Here is a 19,755-nt window from a genome sequence, read left to right as displayed (position 1 = left end):
ATTTATCTAACACTAGTTACTGCAAAACTTGATTTACTATTTCTTTAAACCATGGTCTGAGTCTGTCTGTGAAAGGATAATATACCTAGATGTATCGTAAGGATGTTATATGTAAAAATGGTGATGACACCAGGCACTGTAGTAATGTGGCTGTATAATTATGGCAAGGTACATGCAGGTCTCTTTCTTCAAAGGTAGCAAGAGACTGAGCAAGAAGAGATAACACACTCTGTTTGGAGATGCTAAGAACAATGGTCTTTCCTGTCCTCTGGAGGTATCCCTCGTCTGTAGCGTGGTGTGTGGTAGCTTACCATTGCCATTTATTGCAAGATAGCTGGAGTCTGCTGATGATTTTACATGATATCATGAAAAAGTTGGATGCTTTTCTATATGCAGCTTTTGTATTTTATTAAAAAGGACAGAATCCTAAGTGCATTGAGTATGGGGGATATAAAATCACTAGGATTAGCTTTGCTTTTAGCATGTTTGAGTATAGGAATTATGTCCTTGGGTATTTGTCCTTTCTTGCTGTTTTTGCTGCTACCCTTATCAAGATACTCAATTGATTTTATTTAATGTGTATTTATATTGCTGTTTTTTTGCCACCAGTACTCTCACAATCTTCTATCCAACTAAAAATTCAAAAAGCATGCATTTTTAGCTAGGGAACTTCTGAAAAGGTATTATATATCAGATACTAGTAATGTGATTGCAGTCAAAGCAAAGTTTCTTGTGACAGCATGTCTCTTAGGAATTAGCACTATGGCACTCTGCAAAGGTCTAAGCCAAGCTGTTGGCACTAGTCATGACAGGAAAGTTGGAGCTAGTTCAGAAGAGGGCAGATTAGTCTCACAGCCTGTGAGGATGACTGTTGTTTTCTGATGCTGAAGCTGAACTTTTAAATAATTCATCTGAATGCAGGACTGTGTCACTCCGAAGTGGCACCTTCTACTAAGAAGTAGAAAACCAAAGGTTAAAGTTCTTAAGGCTCTAGTGTTTGGGGTAGTGCTGGTAGATCAGGTGGGATTTTGAGAGAAGAATGCCAGTGTCCTGTGACTTAAAGCAGTATGCTAAAGGATATGTTTTCCAGAAGATGGAAAGCCATAAATCAATGGTAGTAACTGACTACAATTCAAACCCCCTAATAACCTGTAAATGATTGAGCTATGTGCAATACAGAAATCTGAAATATGAGCTTCTCCTAGTACAGCAGAAACTAGAAGCGTTCCAGGAAGTTTGCTGATACTACCTTTTTTGCATTTCTTTGCTAACTATGCACATTACCTCAGTAAATACAAGATCCTATAGTCTTGTTTGGCAGCTGTACATCAACCAATGTTTCTTTCTTCATACTGTTCATCATGGAACGTGGGTGTATATCTAGTTTTAAGCTACGCTCCAATTAAGATGCTGAAGAACCTTGGTACGAAGTTGACTTGGAAAAGCTTGTTCATCTACTGCCTTCTTTAAGAGTAGGTTTTGACTGAACTCTGTTTTTAGGGTTGTATGCGTGTTGTAGGGGGTTGCTTGCTTTTGTTCAGTTGCACTGTTGCTTTTTTAATTGGTGAGCATCATATTCTCTTCTGGAGGATCAAAAAGATAACCTCTGGATAAGGCAAAATGACTCTTCAGTAGACTAAAGAGGACAACAGTATGGTGAAATATGTTCTTTCTATTTCAGGTTTTTATTCTGGACAGTGTTAACTTTCTATTTAAATGCCCAGAGAAAATGATTAAGCTCTTCTGAAAATATGAAGAACAAATAATTAGGGAAAATTATTATAACAATTAACTTTCTCTGAGGTGGGTTGTGCCCTTAAGTTCCTGCTCTACTTGATTGCATTGTGACTGGTTTCTTAGTTTGCCTGAAGTCACTGAAGAAAAAGAAACACAGCTGCAGAGGAATTTGGGAAAAGCAAAGCCATCCTAAATTTGGAGTGTTGATCTTGCTTCACGGGTTGGGTGGATGTCTGGGAATCACAGTCTATGAGTAGATCTTCCTCTGTGAGTTATCTCTGGTAATTGTGGTCAAGCAGGAAGGGAAACAATTGAGTAAAAAAACAAAATTACTGAAAAATCCATTGCAGTCAAAGCATAGAAGCCGGGGGTCATGTACTGACCCTCTTCCACAAATCTTCAGAAGTCTCCACTAACCAAAAATAGAGAGAAAGGTAGCTACGTGTCAACTCCAGTAGTTGCAAAGGATCATAAAACTTATTTACTAGGGGATAATAAGAGCTGAACTCCGTCATTCTTTTGTTCTCGTCTGTAACACCATATGCACTTTGGGGGGTTAAATACTTTAATTCATAACTAAAAGACTCACAAATCTCAATACTGTCACAGTTCAGGAGTGAGCTCAATATTTTTCAGGTTATTGTGTTGGCTTGATCTGATAGTGAGACTAGGCTAGTGTAATGGGACACATGAGTTTCTTAGTGAGGCTACAGAATAAGGTTTGTCATGTCCCTTGCCCAACATAAAATTAATTTCTCATATTCACAGCTGTTTTGATACAAACCTGAATGACTCCTGTTCAGCAGGGAATTATCACTGTATTGCTAAAGCTTCATGTCTGGGGTCAAGAAATCTAAATTCTATCTCAATGAGTTGTAGGTCCTGTGTGCCACTGAGTAAATCCTTTAGTCATTTCCTTTTCTTAAAGTAAGAATAATGCTGGCCTCTTGGTGGTGTTGCAGCAATATGTTCTTCAAAGGCATTAAGAATAAAATACAATTATGTTTCCCATCTTTATTTAGAAGAGACCTGGTTGGATAGCTTTAGTTTGGATAAGCACTATGAAATCTTCCAGTTTAATCTGCTGTCTTCCAGCTGTTGCTGCTGAGAAACTTCTCTGTAAAAGTGCACTTTGTTCAATAACCTAAATAAGTTGTTCTACCTCCCTTCCTCCTCCCTTCTTATTCTTTCCTTTCCTTATTCTTTTTTTTCCCTGTTTAAACCTATGTTAGTGTGGTGCTGCAGACAGGCTCCATGATCACTCCATGAATGGCCAGTAGCCTGTTTCTCATCCACCACGCTGGCTGTGCCGAGCGCCTTGTGGTCCTAGAAGCTATGTGTGTCTTTGTACTTAAGCGTGACACTGGAGACAGACAGATGTGGAGATTCTAGTGAAATGCCCAATCCCCCAAATATGTATGCAGCTATGAAGGCTGTAGGATTAAAGTAAGGCTGTTTACCTCATCTCAGTTCCAGCATGTAATATCTCTTCCAAGTCCTTCACCATGAGGGAGAAGCAAATAGCTGTTTACTAAGGAAAGATTTAGGAGATTATATTGAATTCAGGTATTTGCATTGGTAAGTGCTGAAAGTGCAGTAAGTGCAGAAGTGCAGCCACTTCTGATAGGGAGTGTGTCAGTTGCTTGAAAGAGTACTGTAGGATTTTAGAAAAAGATATTCTATTCTTTATGTGTTATCTTGTATTCGTGGTGGTGGTCATGATGCGCTGATCACTTACCAGTTCAGGAAATAAAGCTCTTGCTCTGAGGCATTCGTGGGTGAAGCGTGGACATCCAATAGCTGGAGATGCTCAGATTTCTCAAAGGTGTGGCCTGACTTGCTTGCTTGCAGTTTTTCTTTCACAGTTGAAAGACAGTATCCTTTTCAGTCCTGTTTCCATGGACTCTGATTTGCCTTGGTAATATTTAATGTTTAATCCAAAGTAACTGTAGAAATTTCTGGTCCCATGCCTAGGCGTGATCCTTTTTTAAATCTTTAAAATCATGGCTGGAGAATTGAAGGATGGAAAGCAGAATCTAAACTGTGAACGATTCCTGGAATAATCACCAACTTACCTGATACTTCACTGAAGAAACATTTTTGAGAACTCATATTGCACTAGGGTTGTCAATCTGCATTTACAAATAGTCCTCCTAACTTGCAATGCTGGATGCATAAGCAATGTAATCATCAGACAATTTAAATGAGGAGAGGTGAGGGTGGGGATTAAAGCTGTTCAAGGGGATTTAAGGACACCTGCCAGTGATTATCTAAGACCTTATTTGCGACAGATGACTCAGGTGGTGTTGATGGTACAAAGAGCAGAGCAAGAGAAAGCTTTTCCTATTCTTTACTTCCCCAAACCAGCCTAGAAGTGCTCTGGGATGCTTTTCTTCTGTTCAGTCAAAGTATCTTTGCAGTAGTGCAAAGGAAAGCAAATCAAGCTGGAGACTCACACTTCTAGGGATTTATGAGACAGGTCTACAAACATGCAGCTGCGAACAACTTTTTGAATGATATCAAATGTGTTTACTCAAGAGATGTGAAGTAAACTTAGTGTTCTTACTTTCCTTATATTTGGTGCTGTTAATAGGCAATCTTCTTATGCTGTACGAATTTGGATTTGGTATAGGATCTTCCTCCTAAAAGCTTCTGACCTATTTTCATTTTAACAATAGGTAGAATAGTGAAAAGGTAGCAAAAGAGGATCAGCAACTTTTTGCCTGAAGAATCTGTGACAGTTGTAGGAGTCTTGACCTTAGTATAATTTCGTAAGTACAAATCAGCACTGCCTTTCATTTCAGTAAAGTGAACATTAAACTAAGTTTATCTTAAATCCCTAGTGCTGTTTTGCTGACAAAATCATTTTATTGCCAAGGAGGTTCATTCATGCATGTCTTAAACTGAAGTTTATAGGCAAAGCATAGTCTATTTGGAATTTCATCCTGCTCAGTTTTTGAATTCTGCCTCTGAATGCATCTGTATTAGTAGGCATGTGTAAAGTAGACATAAATTTGGTGAATCAGATGTTTCATGTCAATATAAAGTAGTATGGCAAGATAAGTCTGTGCTTAGCAGCTAAATCTACAGAGGCAACTGGAGCTGAATGTCAGTGTTTGTAAATAGTTTTGCATCTCTGAGGAAAGAAGTCTGAGGTATCCTACCACATACTTAACACTGTTCACTTCTATCTTTAAGATTACTGATGAAGATCAAAAAGGTGTTTGTTCGAGATTGTCTTCATCATTTCCTCTTCTTTAGCTGTTAACTGTTTTTTGCTGGTGAGTAGCTATTGGCAGGTATTGGAGATGTGTCTTTTTTCGTGCCACGCTTTGACACTCATCCTTCTGCAAATTCCAGCTGCTGACTTGGATTCGATTATCTGTCTTCCTCCTGTTTGTTTTCGCAACACGTTGCAGATTTCAGTATAGTGAGGACAGGTTTCTGATATGCTGTAATCAAACCTGATGTGAATTTACAACAGGCAGGAAGATAAGCAGAAGCAGAGACTGTAGCACCATTCAGGTATGGAGTATACAGTGTATCATGTGATAGAGTAGTCGTGAGTACTCCTTCGCTGTCATAGGTATGTACTAGCCTGGATCAAAGTCACTCTCCTCACATTTAAAGAACTGTAAACATTGATCTACTGGAAGTGTTCAGGAGTGGAAGATTCCTGGATTTCCACAAAAGATGTGTCAAAGGGTTGGTGAGAATTAGATCATGCTTCATTGTTGTCAATGGGTCCTTTTTGCAAAGAGGCTGAAATCACTGACCCTGTTCTTGAGGATGTTGAACATGTACATAAATATTTCTTCCTCAAAAAATTGTTTGCCAAATGACTGCCTACTCTTACCGATTACACTTCCTGATGCAGAGGCAGCAGTGTATCAGTTGTGCTCTGTGCCATGATGTCCATAGTTCTCTGAAGTGCTTTCAGGTAAGGGCTGAAGGATATCTTGACTTGCTTTGTTAACACAGTGTGAAGTGCTCTGTATGGCTTGTCCTTTTACTTTTTTTCTCCTTGGTTCTTCTTTAGCAAGTATTAAATATTTAGATGCCAACATTTTTGGAAGTAGCTGCTAAAACAGATTGGCTGTTCTTACCCAGTCCTCTTCAAAGTGAAATTTGAGGCTTTTTATTTTATTTTTTTCATCCAGCCCAGATGGTATGCTTTTTAAAGTGAGCAATGTGTTGCGGTGAAAACAGAATACTTCTGTCCCCTTCTTCCCTCCTTCTTTGCTTAACTGAACACATCCGTGCAGTTCATATTTGGGTTGGATTCAAAATTAGTCAAAAAGGCTGCAGAGTAGATATGTCAGCTATTGGAAAGCCAGTTCTGCCAAATTGAAGGAATTTCTGCCACTGCCAACAGTCAGCGTAGCAAGCTGGCTGCACAAAATCTGACATCTGTATGGACCATAATAAACACTGTTTCAATCCTCCAGAAAAATGGTCAAGATGATCTAATTAGGTCCTTTCCATGTCTGTCGTCTGCATGTATGTGATGCTGCTTCTTGTCAGGTGTGTGCGCAGAGCAGCCCTGAGTTATGCAGCAGGCTGTGCTCTTGGCAAGTGGGCAGGGACGTTGCATTCCTGAGGGCTGGGAGATGAGGACTGGACTGAGGATTTCTGTGTGGGCCTTGAGGGTTTTGGGGTTGGTTAAAGGAGATTTCCAAAGTGAAGTTAGCAGAAGGAGATATGTAATTTAAGCAGTTCCACATGTGCAATTGTTTTGACAGTTCTTTATCCACAAATGAATTCTTTAGAGATGGAGTAATGTGCTTAACAAGTTTGTAGATACATTGACTGTGACTTTAAAATTGCTTTGCGTATAACATCTGACTCTTCTAGCAGCTGATAAAGGTAATATTTTTAAGAGAAAGCTCTTGCTTTGGAATAGGATTGAGTTAGAATCCAGTTCTGTAGCAAAGGTTGTGTAGGATGGTCAGTAACTTTATCTGCCTGTATCTTTGTTTCCTGTTTGGTAAAAAGTTTAATAACACAGCCTTACTTTGGAAGAACATAGAGGATAAATTTATTGCATGACAAAGGATATCCTATGAACAAACATCTTGCTGAATAACGGATGTAAGTTGGTATCTGTCTCAGGAACGTTCCCTCAATTTAGGATACTACAAGTACAACATTTATTTAAAGGAGTTGTTAAGTATGAGAGACAGTTCTTTTCTTTTGGGGATTTGATTTGTTTTGCCTTTTGAAACCTAAAATTTTCCTTAATTCATTTTATTTGGTTTAAGTTTTTTAGTTAAAGAAGCCTTAAGATCATTGCAGAAGCTTTGCAGGCAAGATACAGCAGTAGATCTGACAGGAGCTGAGCTATGGTTGCTGTCCGCTGGAGGTCTTAGTCCTTGGAAATGCATCCAGTTATCTTGTTTTCTCAGAAATACCATGATGCCTAGGGGGAAGACGACAGTTAAGGTGGGTAGCTCTGAGACCTGGAGCTTGTTCTTAGCTAGCGACTTGCCAGAAGGTCTAGAAGCAGCAGGATTTTGAATAGATGCAGCTTCCATATGGAAGTAGAGCAGGTTAGATGGGAGGAGAGTCAGAGAAGAAGGTAGCAAAGAGTAAAAGCGCAAACAAGAATGACACCTTTTTCTGTTGTTTCTGCCTAAATATACTGCCTAGAGGCTTAGATTTCAAGAGAGAGGGGACAAAAGCATTGGTAATCGCTGGTTCTCTTGTGAAGTTTGAAACGTTCATTTTACGTCAGAAACTTATTGTCAGACAGGACACTTGAGTTTTGTAAACTTTCTCTAAAAACAGCTATTAACTCTCTCTAAAAACAGCTATTACGACAAGTGTCAGCAGAGTCCTCCAGAGGTACTGTACTGACCTGAAAGCTGCTATTTACGGGAGAGGGGAAGGAGGGTGAGAGTCATGTTCGGAAGCTCTTGGATGCTTTATTTAAAAAGAAAAAAAAATCACCTTAATAACATGGTGTGCTGGCTGTGCCTTTACATGAAAAAGAATATGCAGCTATCATATCTCAAGCTGGTGAAGGTGTATGCTAGTTTGTAATATTGCTGTGGGTTTTCTCTAGTTGCAGACATGCACATTATCAGTGCACTGCAAGTCCTTTGCTAAAGGAGAATGTGTAAAGTGGACAATTTTGCCTTCTGCGTAGCTGTCTGAGTGTGGTGATTTTGGCTTAGTGATTGCATATCAGATACAGGTCTGTGACAAAGACTGGCTTGACTGTGTTCAAGCATTGGCTTTTTTTTTTTTTTTTTTGAAAAGACACTTGCTGATCCAATGCTGAACTGCAAAACTTGATGTCAACAATGATGCTTTAAGACTGCCCTAGACTGGGACTTGTTATTGGCAGTACCATATCTGCTCATTTTTCATTGCAGGAAGAGCCAGGGATAAACCACGTTCACTGCTGATATAGATTTAGGGACTTGGGCCTGAAGCAGAGTTGGGTACAGCGTTCCCCAAACAGCTGCTGGGAGCAGGCACCTTTCCGAGTGACGGCAGTACTGGAGTAGGCCAGAGCCGGGTGTTTCCCAGGGTGTACAAAGTTGTAGCCTTTTTGCACTGCAGTGTGGAGAGAGCAAAACCATTCTCGCTTGACCAGAAAACGATATGCAGAGAATGAAATTGAGTTTGAATGAAACTGATAAAAGCAAAAAGACATAAAATTACCAGCTGCATAGCCTGGCCCTGCTTTTGGCAGGCTGTTGCTCACTCTCTTTGAGGTGCAGTGGCAGGAGCGTTACAGCTGGCTCTGTGTGTGGCCTGTGGTTAAGGTCGTTGCACATGCCTCACGAGGTGCACTCGTGCAGTTTCCGCGCATCTCAGTGAGCCAAAATCCTATTTGTGGAGCTGCTGTTCTTTTGGAAATGTCAGTTCTGCTCTTATCCTCACTGTCTCCAAGCCCAGCCTGCATGGATCTGTGAATTAATTTCTTCTGCTTGCTAAAGTGACTTAAATGTATTTATCTTCCTTCATTGAAGTTTGCATTTGTGTTGCCAACTTTGTGCATTACTTTTGGAATGCAGATATCACAACAGATTGATCTATTACTGGCTAGAGGTGTGTTTAACCTTAGAGGCCAGTCTACTGACTTTCCTGTTAGAATGTTCTCTTGATACATAGTGTCCTACTACTGAACCTCTTCCCCTTGGCAGACTCTGATGTGCCAGCTGCTTTACTTGCCTGTAGAAAGATGTATGCCAGGGGACTAGATCAAGACCAGGAAACTCAATTCTAATTTTGACCAGCAGTATTATATCTAAAATTGAATTGAAAAGCTTGTATGAATTAGCCAATATGTTACCTGGTTTCTAGCCCTCAAGTAAAAAGAAAATATTCTGTGAGCATAATACTGATCTGACAAAAGCATAGGAGTGTGGAGCTGAGTTCTGTAGTCTTGTCTGTTTTGCTTGTGTTTAGACTCTTTGAAGGAGGAGAGATTTTTAACCAACTTTGCTTTGGCCTGAGGATACAAAGAAGTCTGTATGTTCCTTGAAGTAAAATAACATGAAAAAAATCTGTAAAATAGGGAGTGTGAATGGAGAATAAGTGGAATGATGATTTTAGAAAGAGAAAGTACTGGCAAGTGCCACATTCAGGATACAGATAAATGATGTCAAAATAACCAGGGTCAAGATCAGTTTGTCTCATGTTGATTCATCTGCTGATAAACAGCTTGCTCAATGACTACTTTTGCTGTGTTCTTTTATCTCCTGTAACCTTTCCTCTCTTCTGTTGCAGAGAGCCAGCTGTTGCCAGGGAATAATTTCACAAATGAATGCAACATTCCTGGAAACTTCATGTGCAGTAATGGGCGCTGTATCCCAGGGGCCTGGCAGTGTGATGGGCTGCCAGACTGCTTTGATGAAAGTGATGAGAAGGAATGCCGTAAGTGATTGTTGCCATTGCTTTAACATGCCTAATATGACAAGACTTGGCTAGGCGGCATTAATTTTGTGTTCTGCAGTGTACGTTATTTAAGTAATGAGACTGCTTCCACCTTTTTTTTAATGTAGCTCTTGTTAGAGAAGATACGCAGCCTTTCTGATTATTTCTGGTCTTTGAGGCTCCTCAGGTTGGCCAGATTTTGGTTTTGATACTTAAACCCCTGTTTACAGAGGCAGACCTGTCCTAGGATTTTCCGGTGGAAGATTTGGTGCTCTAAGTGATGTGCTGCATATACTACAGTGTGCTTCAGCACACTGGCCTTTATTGTAAAGACCGTAGCTGCCCGGTGCTGCAACTTCACCTCCACTATTAAGAGCTGAGACTATAAGAACAGTTCCTTTTGTATCAAAATTGTTGATGTCATCCTGTTCCATGTGTCATTTCTCCTGCTGGTTGTAGTTCTTAACCCTTTGAAATTTAAATAATAACTTTCTGGAAAATAGACCAAATGGATTGACTATTAATGCTTGCCTGCTTCAATTCTACCTACAGCATTCCCAGTTTTAGAGAGCTACAGAAGTCTGATCTGGGTCTCCTTCGTGATCTTGTCCCTTTTTTAGTATTAATTAAGTTTTAGGTGGTGTTACTCAAACTTTAGTTAGCACAAAACCTCCTAGGCTGCACAATATGTCTAGATAACAAGATTGTGGTGGGCATTTGAGTATAACATTGTGATTTAAAATCCAGTTTTAGGGAGCAAGGGGGAGCCCTTAGAAATTCCATGGGATTCTAAAATGTCTTAGAACTTTTGGAGAAGTTACCGCTCTTGGTCTAACAAGCATTACATCCTTTACGTGTATATTTTAGGGAAACTTTTATTAATTTTAAACACTACTGTAAGAAGCTTACCTTTCCCTGGATACTTCTAAGATGTTACTAGCTTCCAAATAGCTTCTTCCAAATTTGCAGACTAGAAATACCATGTCTTGTTAAATGCTCTTTTTTCCTTTAGCTTGCTCTTCTGTCTTTAACTTGATGTCTCTTCTTTACCTGCTTTTTTCTCTCCCTTTTAAAGCAAAAGGGCTTTGATAACCACGCTGTGGAAATCCAGCTAGGTCTGCTTTGAGGCAGTGAACTTTTTTTTCCCCCATTCTATTGGGGCTCATTAAAAGGGCCTGCATAAAATATCTGCTGCTTTGTAGTCTTTATAAAGTATCAGACCTGTGTTGCAACCTTGAAAAATAAGTTAAAACAATTATTTTGGCTATTTAGATTTTAACCTCTTAGGAAGGGATGCAACTGTTGCAGTGATTAGTCTTTGTCATGCAAGCGTGTTTAAAACCTAGCAGAATTGAAGTCAGTGGGAACTTTCCCAAGAATAAAAAGTGATCAGAGTTCAACATGCATCTTCCCCTGACAACACCTTCAGATGATAACAGATGCCTGATTCTCAGCTTCCTTGTTATGTAGCTCTTAAATACGATTCTAACCCATGCTTTTGGTGTGTAGTCTATTTCTTAAAGCTAGCCGAATGAAGGCACTTAGCTCCACTCTCTCCAATGGTATTTGTGGGATACAACCCAGGACACTTTCTCTTTTAAGAATGTTGTCATTCTCTGCCTTGAATTAATTTCTCTTCATCTGGTACAAATAGAGACTGCTAATGAAGTATAACTGGGCTGGACATTTGCTCATGAATCAGTAATAGCAAAATGCGCCATGTAACACTGTTCAAAAACTTCCTCATCAGATTTGATTGGATTTTTTGAAATGCAGGCAATGAATATAGTAACTGACAATAAATTTTTAAATAGCTGCAAAACCACTGTTCATAAAAGTTATTCTTTTTCAAGACAGACTTGAAGACTTACTGATCTAGGTTAAGCTGCAACTGTGAATTTTGCTTTTTACAGAATTGTCTTTATTTTACTTAATGCCATCCCATTTGATTGGCTAACAGGTTTTTGGATGAGCATCCTTTTGATCCTGCCAAATTAATAGAGATAATTAGACTAGTCTTTCCTATTTTTGTACATCTATCTGCTAACTGATCGCCTTCATAAATGTAAAATTAACATGGAAAAGAGACAACAGAGAAAGCAAGGGATTCATATCCTGTGCTGGCCTGCTGTTAGCAAGGCAGATAAGCCAAAACAGAGTAGAGATAGCACTCACTCAAATCTCCCCCCCCCCCAAATTGATATTTATGCAAACAAGGTTCTGTAGTGTATCCAGAGAGTATCCAGAGCTGCCTGTTTTGCACTCCTTCCTCCCCATTTTAGTTGATAGCTTTTAACTTGGTGAATAGTGCCACGAGAACCCGTCTAATATTGCAGCCCTTGTGCTGATGGGATGCTGAATGTGCTTATGCAGCTACAGTCTGTGCCACATGTTGGGGCATGCTGTGTGCCTGTGCATCTGGAAGACACAGAGAAGAGAAATGATTCACGAAAGAAATGATTCCTTCCACCAGGGTCCCCTTTCCCTGGCAAGTGTGGGGAAGGAAGCTGGGCAGTTATGGAGGAGGCTGGAAAGATTTTGCATTGTTACTTGTTGACTCTGAATTCTGGAAGTTGCTGTACTGTCTCAATGATGGATGATTCCTATAAATCATGAAATACTCCATTTTGAATCCTGCTAAGCTTAAAGAGAAGATTTGGTCACTTCTGTGTGTATGGATGTATACATACAGTGTATGTAGCTAAAGTAAGGTTTGTTTTGCTCTTTCGATGAATTTTGAAAATAGGCTATTTCCTATGGGATACTGTTATAGTTGTCCCCAGCTATTCTTCTACATTAGAAAGTAATCAAAAAATTTGATGGACTTAAACATCTGAATCTGGTGTTAAAGAGTTTATAGGTTAGAGATAAGTCTTTGAAAGGCAGCCCTAGCATTTTGTCTGAGAAGGGCAAGGGAGGGATGAAAAATCACTTGTTTCTTTCCCACCAACTGACTCAAGACTGCCTGTAAAGATAAAACTGATGTAGCAATTCACGTTGGAAAAGTCATTTGGTTCACCTGCCTGCTCAGAGGAGATCTCATGTGGATCAAGGTAGCTAGTCGAGCTGTAAGCATCTCCAAGGATGGAGACTGCAGCTTCAGTGTTTGAATATCCTCATTGTGAACACTTACTTTTCTTTATATGAAGCAGTTTCCAGTCATGAGGTAGAATTTAAACAAAAGAATTTTTAAAAATATGTAATGTGATTAATATTCAGTTTTGCGGGGTGGGGGGAGTATAGAGGGAGGGAGGGGATGTAGGAGCCCCAGAATTATTCTTGACTGCAGAAGCAGCAGCTGCTTCTGATGAAAAGTCGGTACAGCTGCTGATATTCAAAGTGTCTAAGTGTGCATCACATCTGGTTGTCTCATTGCAGCAGCATGTGTGGTGTTACCTGCATCACAGTAACTCAACAGAGGACAGCCATACTTGAAAGTGTTGTTTTAGTGTCATAAGGCTTGAGGGGTGTATGTGTATGTATACATACATGTGCATACACGTGTGTGCACACACACACACATATATAAATTCATATGAAATTTTTATTTTTAAATTTTTTAGACCTTGTTTTGCCTCCCTCTCAGAATAAGTCTCTACTTACTAAAACCTATCCTGCAACAAAATCAGAGTCCTTTGTTTTCCACTGAGAGGTTGCTTTGCATTAGCTGAGCTGCTAATAGTTGAGACAAAGCTGTAAGAGTCGTGTCAGCAGCACGAGACGGCTGAGTTCCCAGTGTGTTACTAGCCTGAGCAGTGCATTAAGCTGCTTTGTCTGTGACTCCTCATTGACTAGCTGTTCACATTGAAAGGCTTTAGCCTTGTATTAAAGTGTTTGGGAATAGGATTTTGGTTACAGGATTCGTACTGTGCTGCAGACTGACATGTCTGTGAAGATAAGTGTGCTGTGTTTTGGCACGCCCACTGAGGAAGTTTTGAGCACACATTTGTGCTGTCGGGTGCAAAGCATCTCTCTCCTTTTCGGGTTGCCTTGCAGTCGAACATGGATGCTCAGGAACATCTTGATCAGTTCCATTGCTGTAGAATGTCATCCTGTCTGTGCCCCTGCATATGTGAAAACTTGCAACTCTCATATTCTGGTTCTCATTTTATGCAGCTCATGTGTGAAAATCGCTGCTCTATGTTCTGAGAAGTTTGAGGACAGTTTAGCTCTGTATATAACCCACTGCGTCTTATGTCCTTGCGAGTATGAGGAAGAAGTGAGATAGGAAGAAGTGAGATGTGAAGAAAGAATTAAAGAAGAATTACCCTCAACTTTTCCATTCATGATTCATCTCTTCTGTCTGTTCCCTTTTTCTGACTCCTGCTTTGCAGGACTGTCTCTGTTAACAGTGTCATTTTGCTTGTGTGTGTTTTTCCTCCCCCTTCTGTCTTCCACATTTACCAGAATTTGTACCATCTGTCATATTCCTTGCTTCCTCTTTGCCCTGACTGGTGATCAGTTTAACACTGCCTGTGCTGCATGGAAGACTTTATATAGGCTTGTCTTCTGTCACAGCACTGTGGTGACATGAAAGTTTTATCTAGTTTTGCTTTGGGGAGGAGGGATGAGAAAAGGAGGGAGGGAGGGAGGAACCTGAGACAGTGACTTGGCTGAGAACTGTTTCTGTTAGAAGCAGGGTATCTCATTGGCTTTTTCTCCAAGTCACAAATTGAGCTTGAAAAGGAATTAATTGACCATAGCAGTGTAAATGTTTCAAATTCTTGATAGTTTGACTAACCTACTATCTTCAGTCCGTCTCCCAAAATGGAGAACCCTTTTGTAGTTCTTTCTCCAAGCTCTACTGTTTCTTGTTTGTCATGTTGTTAATCAGCCTGTGAACTCAAAATCTGTCATGCAGTTTTCTTTTTAATGTTAGTGGGTTTTTAACTACTACTACTGCTTGTTAGCTGTGTAGATGATTTGTAAGGCATGCTGAGGCTCCTCTTGGCTAGTGCAGAATTTTTACCAATCAGACCTTACTATGGAGCTTGTAGCTGTTGATTTTTGCAGCTCCTGAATCCTGCTCTGCTCATATTTGTGGGCAGTATTGCTTGCACTGTTCAAGATGGAAATTGCATAGAGTTAGCCACCTCTCATCCTCATCTGTTAGCAGAAATGGCAGATCCAAAATGACAAAAAATAGAGAACCTGATGAAAAAGCCTAAAAATATGTGTGCATGTTTCAAAATATTTTGAAATAAATAGATTATATTTAATGCAGACACTTATACCTGCTGACATCTTCCTTTGGGGCCAAAACATCCTTCCCAATGATGGAAGGATTCTCTCCATGAGATTTAGCAGCAGGATGATGTTCTTAATAACCTCATAATGTCCTCTCTCATCTTATTTCCTATTTTCTTTGCTCTTTTGTATATCTGTGTGTTAGATTATTACAGAAAGAACAATGTGAACACTGAGTAAGGCTTTTGTCAGCTAATGAGCAACAGCTAGTGGAGAGATGGCATGTTGCTGCCTTTGTCAGCTAACAAGCAGCAGATGGTGCAGATTCAGAGCATGGCATATCATCCGTGCTAAGTGCTTGGCACAGCAGGAGCCAGAATTACAGGCATACGAAATAGCCAGAACACTAGATTCTCCTCCGTCATTCTTCAAGAGTTTTCTTTTGTGCCAAGTTTGTGTGCTTGGCTGTGAACAAACAGTGGCACACAGTGACCAGCTACATTAATCTAAAGAGTATAGGCTGTGAGCTGGAAAAAAGTCCTTATATGAGGATTGCTATCCCCAGGACAGCACATCCTTGTATTAGGAGCTTCTGTAACTGATATGTTTCCATTTCCAGTTGCCCCTATTGCTCATTCAGCCCAGAATATAAAGGTAAGCTGGTTTGTGAATCAATGATAAAGGCTCTAATGGGAGCATATAGAGAGCTAACCAATTAACAGGGCATCGGTGATGCTCGTAAGACTGCACTGCCTGCATGCTGTTCTGCACTGGCTGTCAAGTGCTGACCTCTGTAGGAGCATCTGGAATTAAAATAATAAAAAGTCAGTTCACCCTGTCAGCAGATCTCACACTGACAGTATCAGACAGCAGATGTGCTGAGTAGCAGTGCAAATGTTTTCATTAAATGAAAATCTTCATGAAAATAGTAGATTTTCATTAGCATTCCCTAGGCAGGTGTTGAGCTCACCTGCCAAGCAGGCTTTCACTGAAGGGTCATCTTAGTTTTTGGCCTAGTTGCAAGTGCCCAGCTCCTCAGACATGTGCTTGCAGGGACCGCCTTCTACACAGGACTGACAGGTTCTTGATGTCTGCAACCTTGAGTTACATTCAGCACGGGGTACCCTGCCACGCTTTAGTAGAGTCCCAAGCCAGCAGGCTTTTTCATGGCCATGAAGGCCACTGTTCAAATTTGGCAGTCTGGGAAGCGAACTAAATCCGGATGCCCAGCAGATCTGGTAAGAACACTTCTGGCTCTGCATCCAGGGAACTGAAGCCCTTAGGATATGTGCTAAAGCCATGGTGCTTGTGGCTTTCTGGATTTGATGACCAATCTCCTACTACTGTGGAATGTAAAATAAGTAAATACTATTGTAGAATGAAGCTGTTGGTTGCTGCTGTAGGATGCTGGGAGGTGGTTTTTTTTGTTTGTTTTTTTGTTTTTTTTTTTTTCTTTTTGCTTTCAATTTTTGGAGAGTTTTTTGTTTTGAGCAAGTATTAGTGGGCAACAAACATGCTTCTTGGCCTATTTGTTTTCTTACGGTTTTTGCCATACTTCTATTCTCATTCCTATAAGCATTCTTAACTGTTTTTAGCAGGCTAATAGAGCAGTACTTGAGATAGAGTACTTGATCAATGCTGATATGTTGGCATATAAATCCTTAATTTCTTCTTTTCCTGTGTGTCTCAACTATATATATTCTTGTTTTTCCCCTCAAGAGCTCGAGTTATGTGTATTTATATGTAATGTTAAAAATGCACTTTTTTCCATATTCCATTCTACATCTATTTTTTTAATGTTCGGTATATTTTCAGTTCTCCCTAATCTGTCTAAATGCACATAGCATTTTATGTGAATGCTTTATAGCCTCAGAAGACTTTATAAAACTCGTTGGGATGTCGTTCTGAAGTAGCATGAGGGTGTATTTGTGTAGCACAGATAAACTTGCATCGTTCATACCTCTGTGTGTCCCAATACTTGCTTAGTCGTTATTGACATTGCACTGATGGGGAATTAGACTGCATTAGCAATACATTGTAGTTTGAAAAGGCTGCCCACAGTAACTATTTTCAAATTTTCCCCAGGGTTTCCTGCATATTTTAGTTCCATCTCGAATTTACAAAACACCTGCCAGAGAAATGTTTACTGCTCCATCTAGTGTTCACTTGCAACAGGTTTTACTGCTTGATACTTTAAGGAATGGAGAGTCTGCAGGAAAGTGTTTATAACAAATAATTGTACACAGTGTGGAGGAGATGCAAAGAATAGCTTATAAAAATGCTAAATGAAACTCTCTGTAATTAAGACTAGATTTCCTGGATTATGTGATGAATCATTTACTGTACTCTAAAACCTTGCAGTTGGAAAGTTGAAACTCTTGCAGAACAAAGGCAGGTTTGTTCTGTTTTCATCTGTAAACTGTTACTTCAGATGCATGTTGACTGACTTAGTTACATCCACAGTTTCTACAAAAGGGGTAATTTATGAAGAGCTGTACATGTTAAAATTGGGAGGAGTGAAGATTATTTAAAAAAAAACAGAACAAAAAAACCCACTGGAACCCAACCTGGCTGATCAAGTTGCTCTGTCCTTGGAGAAGCCCCTGAATGTAAGAACTCCTATGCTGGCAGGAAGGAAAGGAGGAGGAGGAGGATTGGGGGCAGAACAAGCCTCAAGCAGACATTGTGCCTAGAAGCCTCGGATGAGGTTTGTCAGGCTGCCTTGTTCTGCACTCTTCACTGATGGGGGCAGATTTAAGAGGGGACTTTGGGCTTGTTACTTCCCCACTATAAAAGGTTTATGGGGTTTGCCTTTGAGGTTAGGATCATGCTTCAGATCTGCTCTATGGGAAGATTGCAAACTGGAGTTATATTGAGGCATGCTATGTACTCATGCTTTTTCCCTATGTAAGTCACAAAATTAAAATGGATTGACAGGTCAAGCTCATTAATAAACAGTCATTATTGTCTACCCAAATCTACTTTCTGGTGATGATCTGTTTTTAGATGTTTGTTCTCATCTCACTTTGCTGTGAGTACAGTCAGATTCATGGCTCCTACATTGATAAGTAAACAGATCTTACAGCTGTGTGAAAAGATAGTGAGTAAAGGTCCTATAGACAAGGTAGGCTCTGCAATCTCTTTATTTAATGGCTGCTTATTACCATAGTACAATTATTATATCTGAAGTTATTTTGTTTGGGTTTAGCTACTCTGCAGAGTTAGTCTAATGAATAGTTATCGTGTAGAGGAACAAAGAACAAAAAAGTCTGACTGCTGTCCTAGGCTTTTAGGATAGACAAGCAGAGCTCAGTGCACTGAAGATCGAGATGCAGCATTTTATTAATAAGAAATGTCTGCCAAATCCAGTAGTAACATCAGTAAGCTCTAGGGATTGTCTAAACTAGCTGAGATATAGAAATGCAGCACCAGACTAAGACCGCTGATAGGACTAATCCTACCCATCTGTAAAGATTACTGACTTTGCATTGTTTAACTTATCATTAACCAAAAAAAAAAATCTTTAAAGGATCTGTTAGCCTTTGTTAACACCAGTCTCTAATGCCATAGAGGGTGAGGGGAACATGATATTTTCAAAATACATATTTAGATCACCGGGATTAGGATCGAGTGGCATATCTGTAGCTATTTCTTGGACTGCCCATCATAAGTAAAGGTGAGGTCATCTTATCTGCTGCATTTTGTTGCTGTTAGCCAGCTGCAGTTTTAGCTTTCTGAAATTTCCAGTGCTGGTTTTGAAGAAACTGGATTTTCTTTAGCTAGCTCACAGCCTTTAATAGTGAGAGCTAAATAGCTGTGCAGTGTGTGTTGCTTGTTTTTTTCCAAAATACAGTGAGCTTTGCCAGTAATGAATACTTGTAATGAAATGATTTAGGACCTTGTCACTTACAATAATGGAATTTCAGCATCAAAATCTTCTCCACTTCTGAGGATTTTTTGATGCATCTAACATCATACAAAAGTATTGGAGCTGAGCTTGTGCTCTTCCGTTCTTCAAAATATACCTGCTGTTTCAGGAAGTGCTGAGCAGTTGGAGGTTTAGGTGGCTGTGAACTTAGGTCATTTTCTGTGCACTGTTTCAGAGGTGATGACAGGCTCCTGATGCATAAGATTGTGTCCAAAGACACCTGAAAGACTTGTGCGCATAACTGAGGTAGCAGACAAATACTGACTCGTTTCATAGAATGAATGTGGTCTGGGGGATGAGCATGGAGGATGACCACACAGGCACAAGGAGCAACCTAAAGGCAGAGAAAATACAGGAGCAATGCCTTAAAGTAACTCCTGTAATTTTAGCAACTTCAAGACTTGAAAACTCTACCTCTGCTAAAATCTATTTGAAATGGTTGAGGTGTGGGGTTTAGTTTTTTGTTGTTAGTGGTTGTTGTTGTTGTTTTTTGTGAGCATGATCTGGGAATGTAGCTCTCTGTTCATATACAGGACTAATAGTCTACCTTTGTGGTTTCCCACCCTAAATTTCTTCTCAAACTGATGTATCCCAAATGCCTGTGAAGAAGGTGCAGGTATAATGAAAACTCCAAGTAGATTTTTTTTTCTTGACTACTTACATCCTTTTTGAATATATGGAAGGAGAAAATGTAACAGTAACTAATGCAGCAGAACTAAGAAGGAGATGAGCATGTTCCCAGAACTTGCATACTAGAAGGTCTATGCCAATAAAAATAGCTCCAAAGTGGATTTTGTATATTTATATTTCTTGAGTAGGCATTGTCATGTACTAGGATGCCAGGCTGACAGCTATTGTGCAAATAACAATCTTACCAAACTGTTCAAAAACAATCTTTAGTTGTCTAGTTATTATTTATAGCTCAGTAATAATTTTTGATTAAGATTATTGAAACTAACAGCTTTTTTGCATTTAAAAAAAAATCTTTTCCTAGATCACAAGAATTTGCAGCAGAA

At 39.7% G+C, this 19,755-nt stretch overlaps 1 protein-coding gene across 8 annotated transcripts in view; it reads left to right on the top strand.

The window, feature by feature from the left end:
* Window positions 1–19,755, top strand: part of LDLRAD3 (low density lipoprotein receptor class A domain containing 3) — a 119,152-nt gene that overhangs the window by 27,146 nt on the left and 72,251 nt on the right. For all 8 annotated transcript variants that reach the window (XR_009958624.1, XR_009958623.1, XR_009958622.1 and 5 more), the window contains exon 2: window positions 9,478–9,624. Coding sequence is in view for 4 of the 8 variants with exons in the window: in XM_062577720.1 (XP_062433704.1) it covers window positions 9,478–9,624 (147 nt within the window). In the remaining 4 variants the exon portion in view is untranslated. The remainder of the gene's footprint in view (window positions 1–9,477; window positions 9,625–19,755) is intronic.

The sequence above is a fragment of the Rhea pennata genome, chromosome 5, assembly GCF_028389875.1.
Source record: "Rhea pennata isolate bPtePen1 chromosome 5, bPtePen1.pri, whole genome shotgun sequence".
In the NCBI taxonomy this organism is placed as follows: domain Eukaryota; kingdom Metazoa; phylum Chordata; class Aves; order Rheiformes; family Rheidae; genus Rhea; species Rhea pennata.
This window is presented reverse-complemented; position numbering and strand designations above follow the sequence as displayed.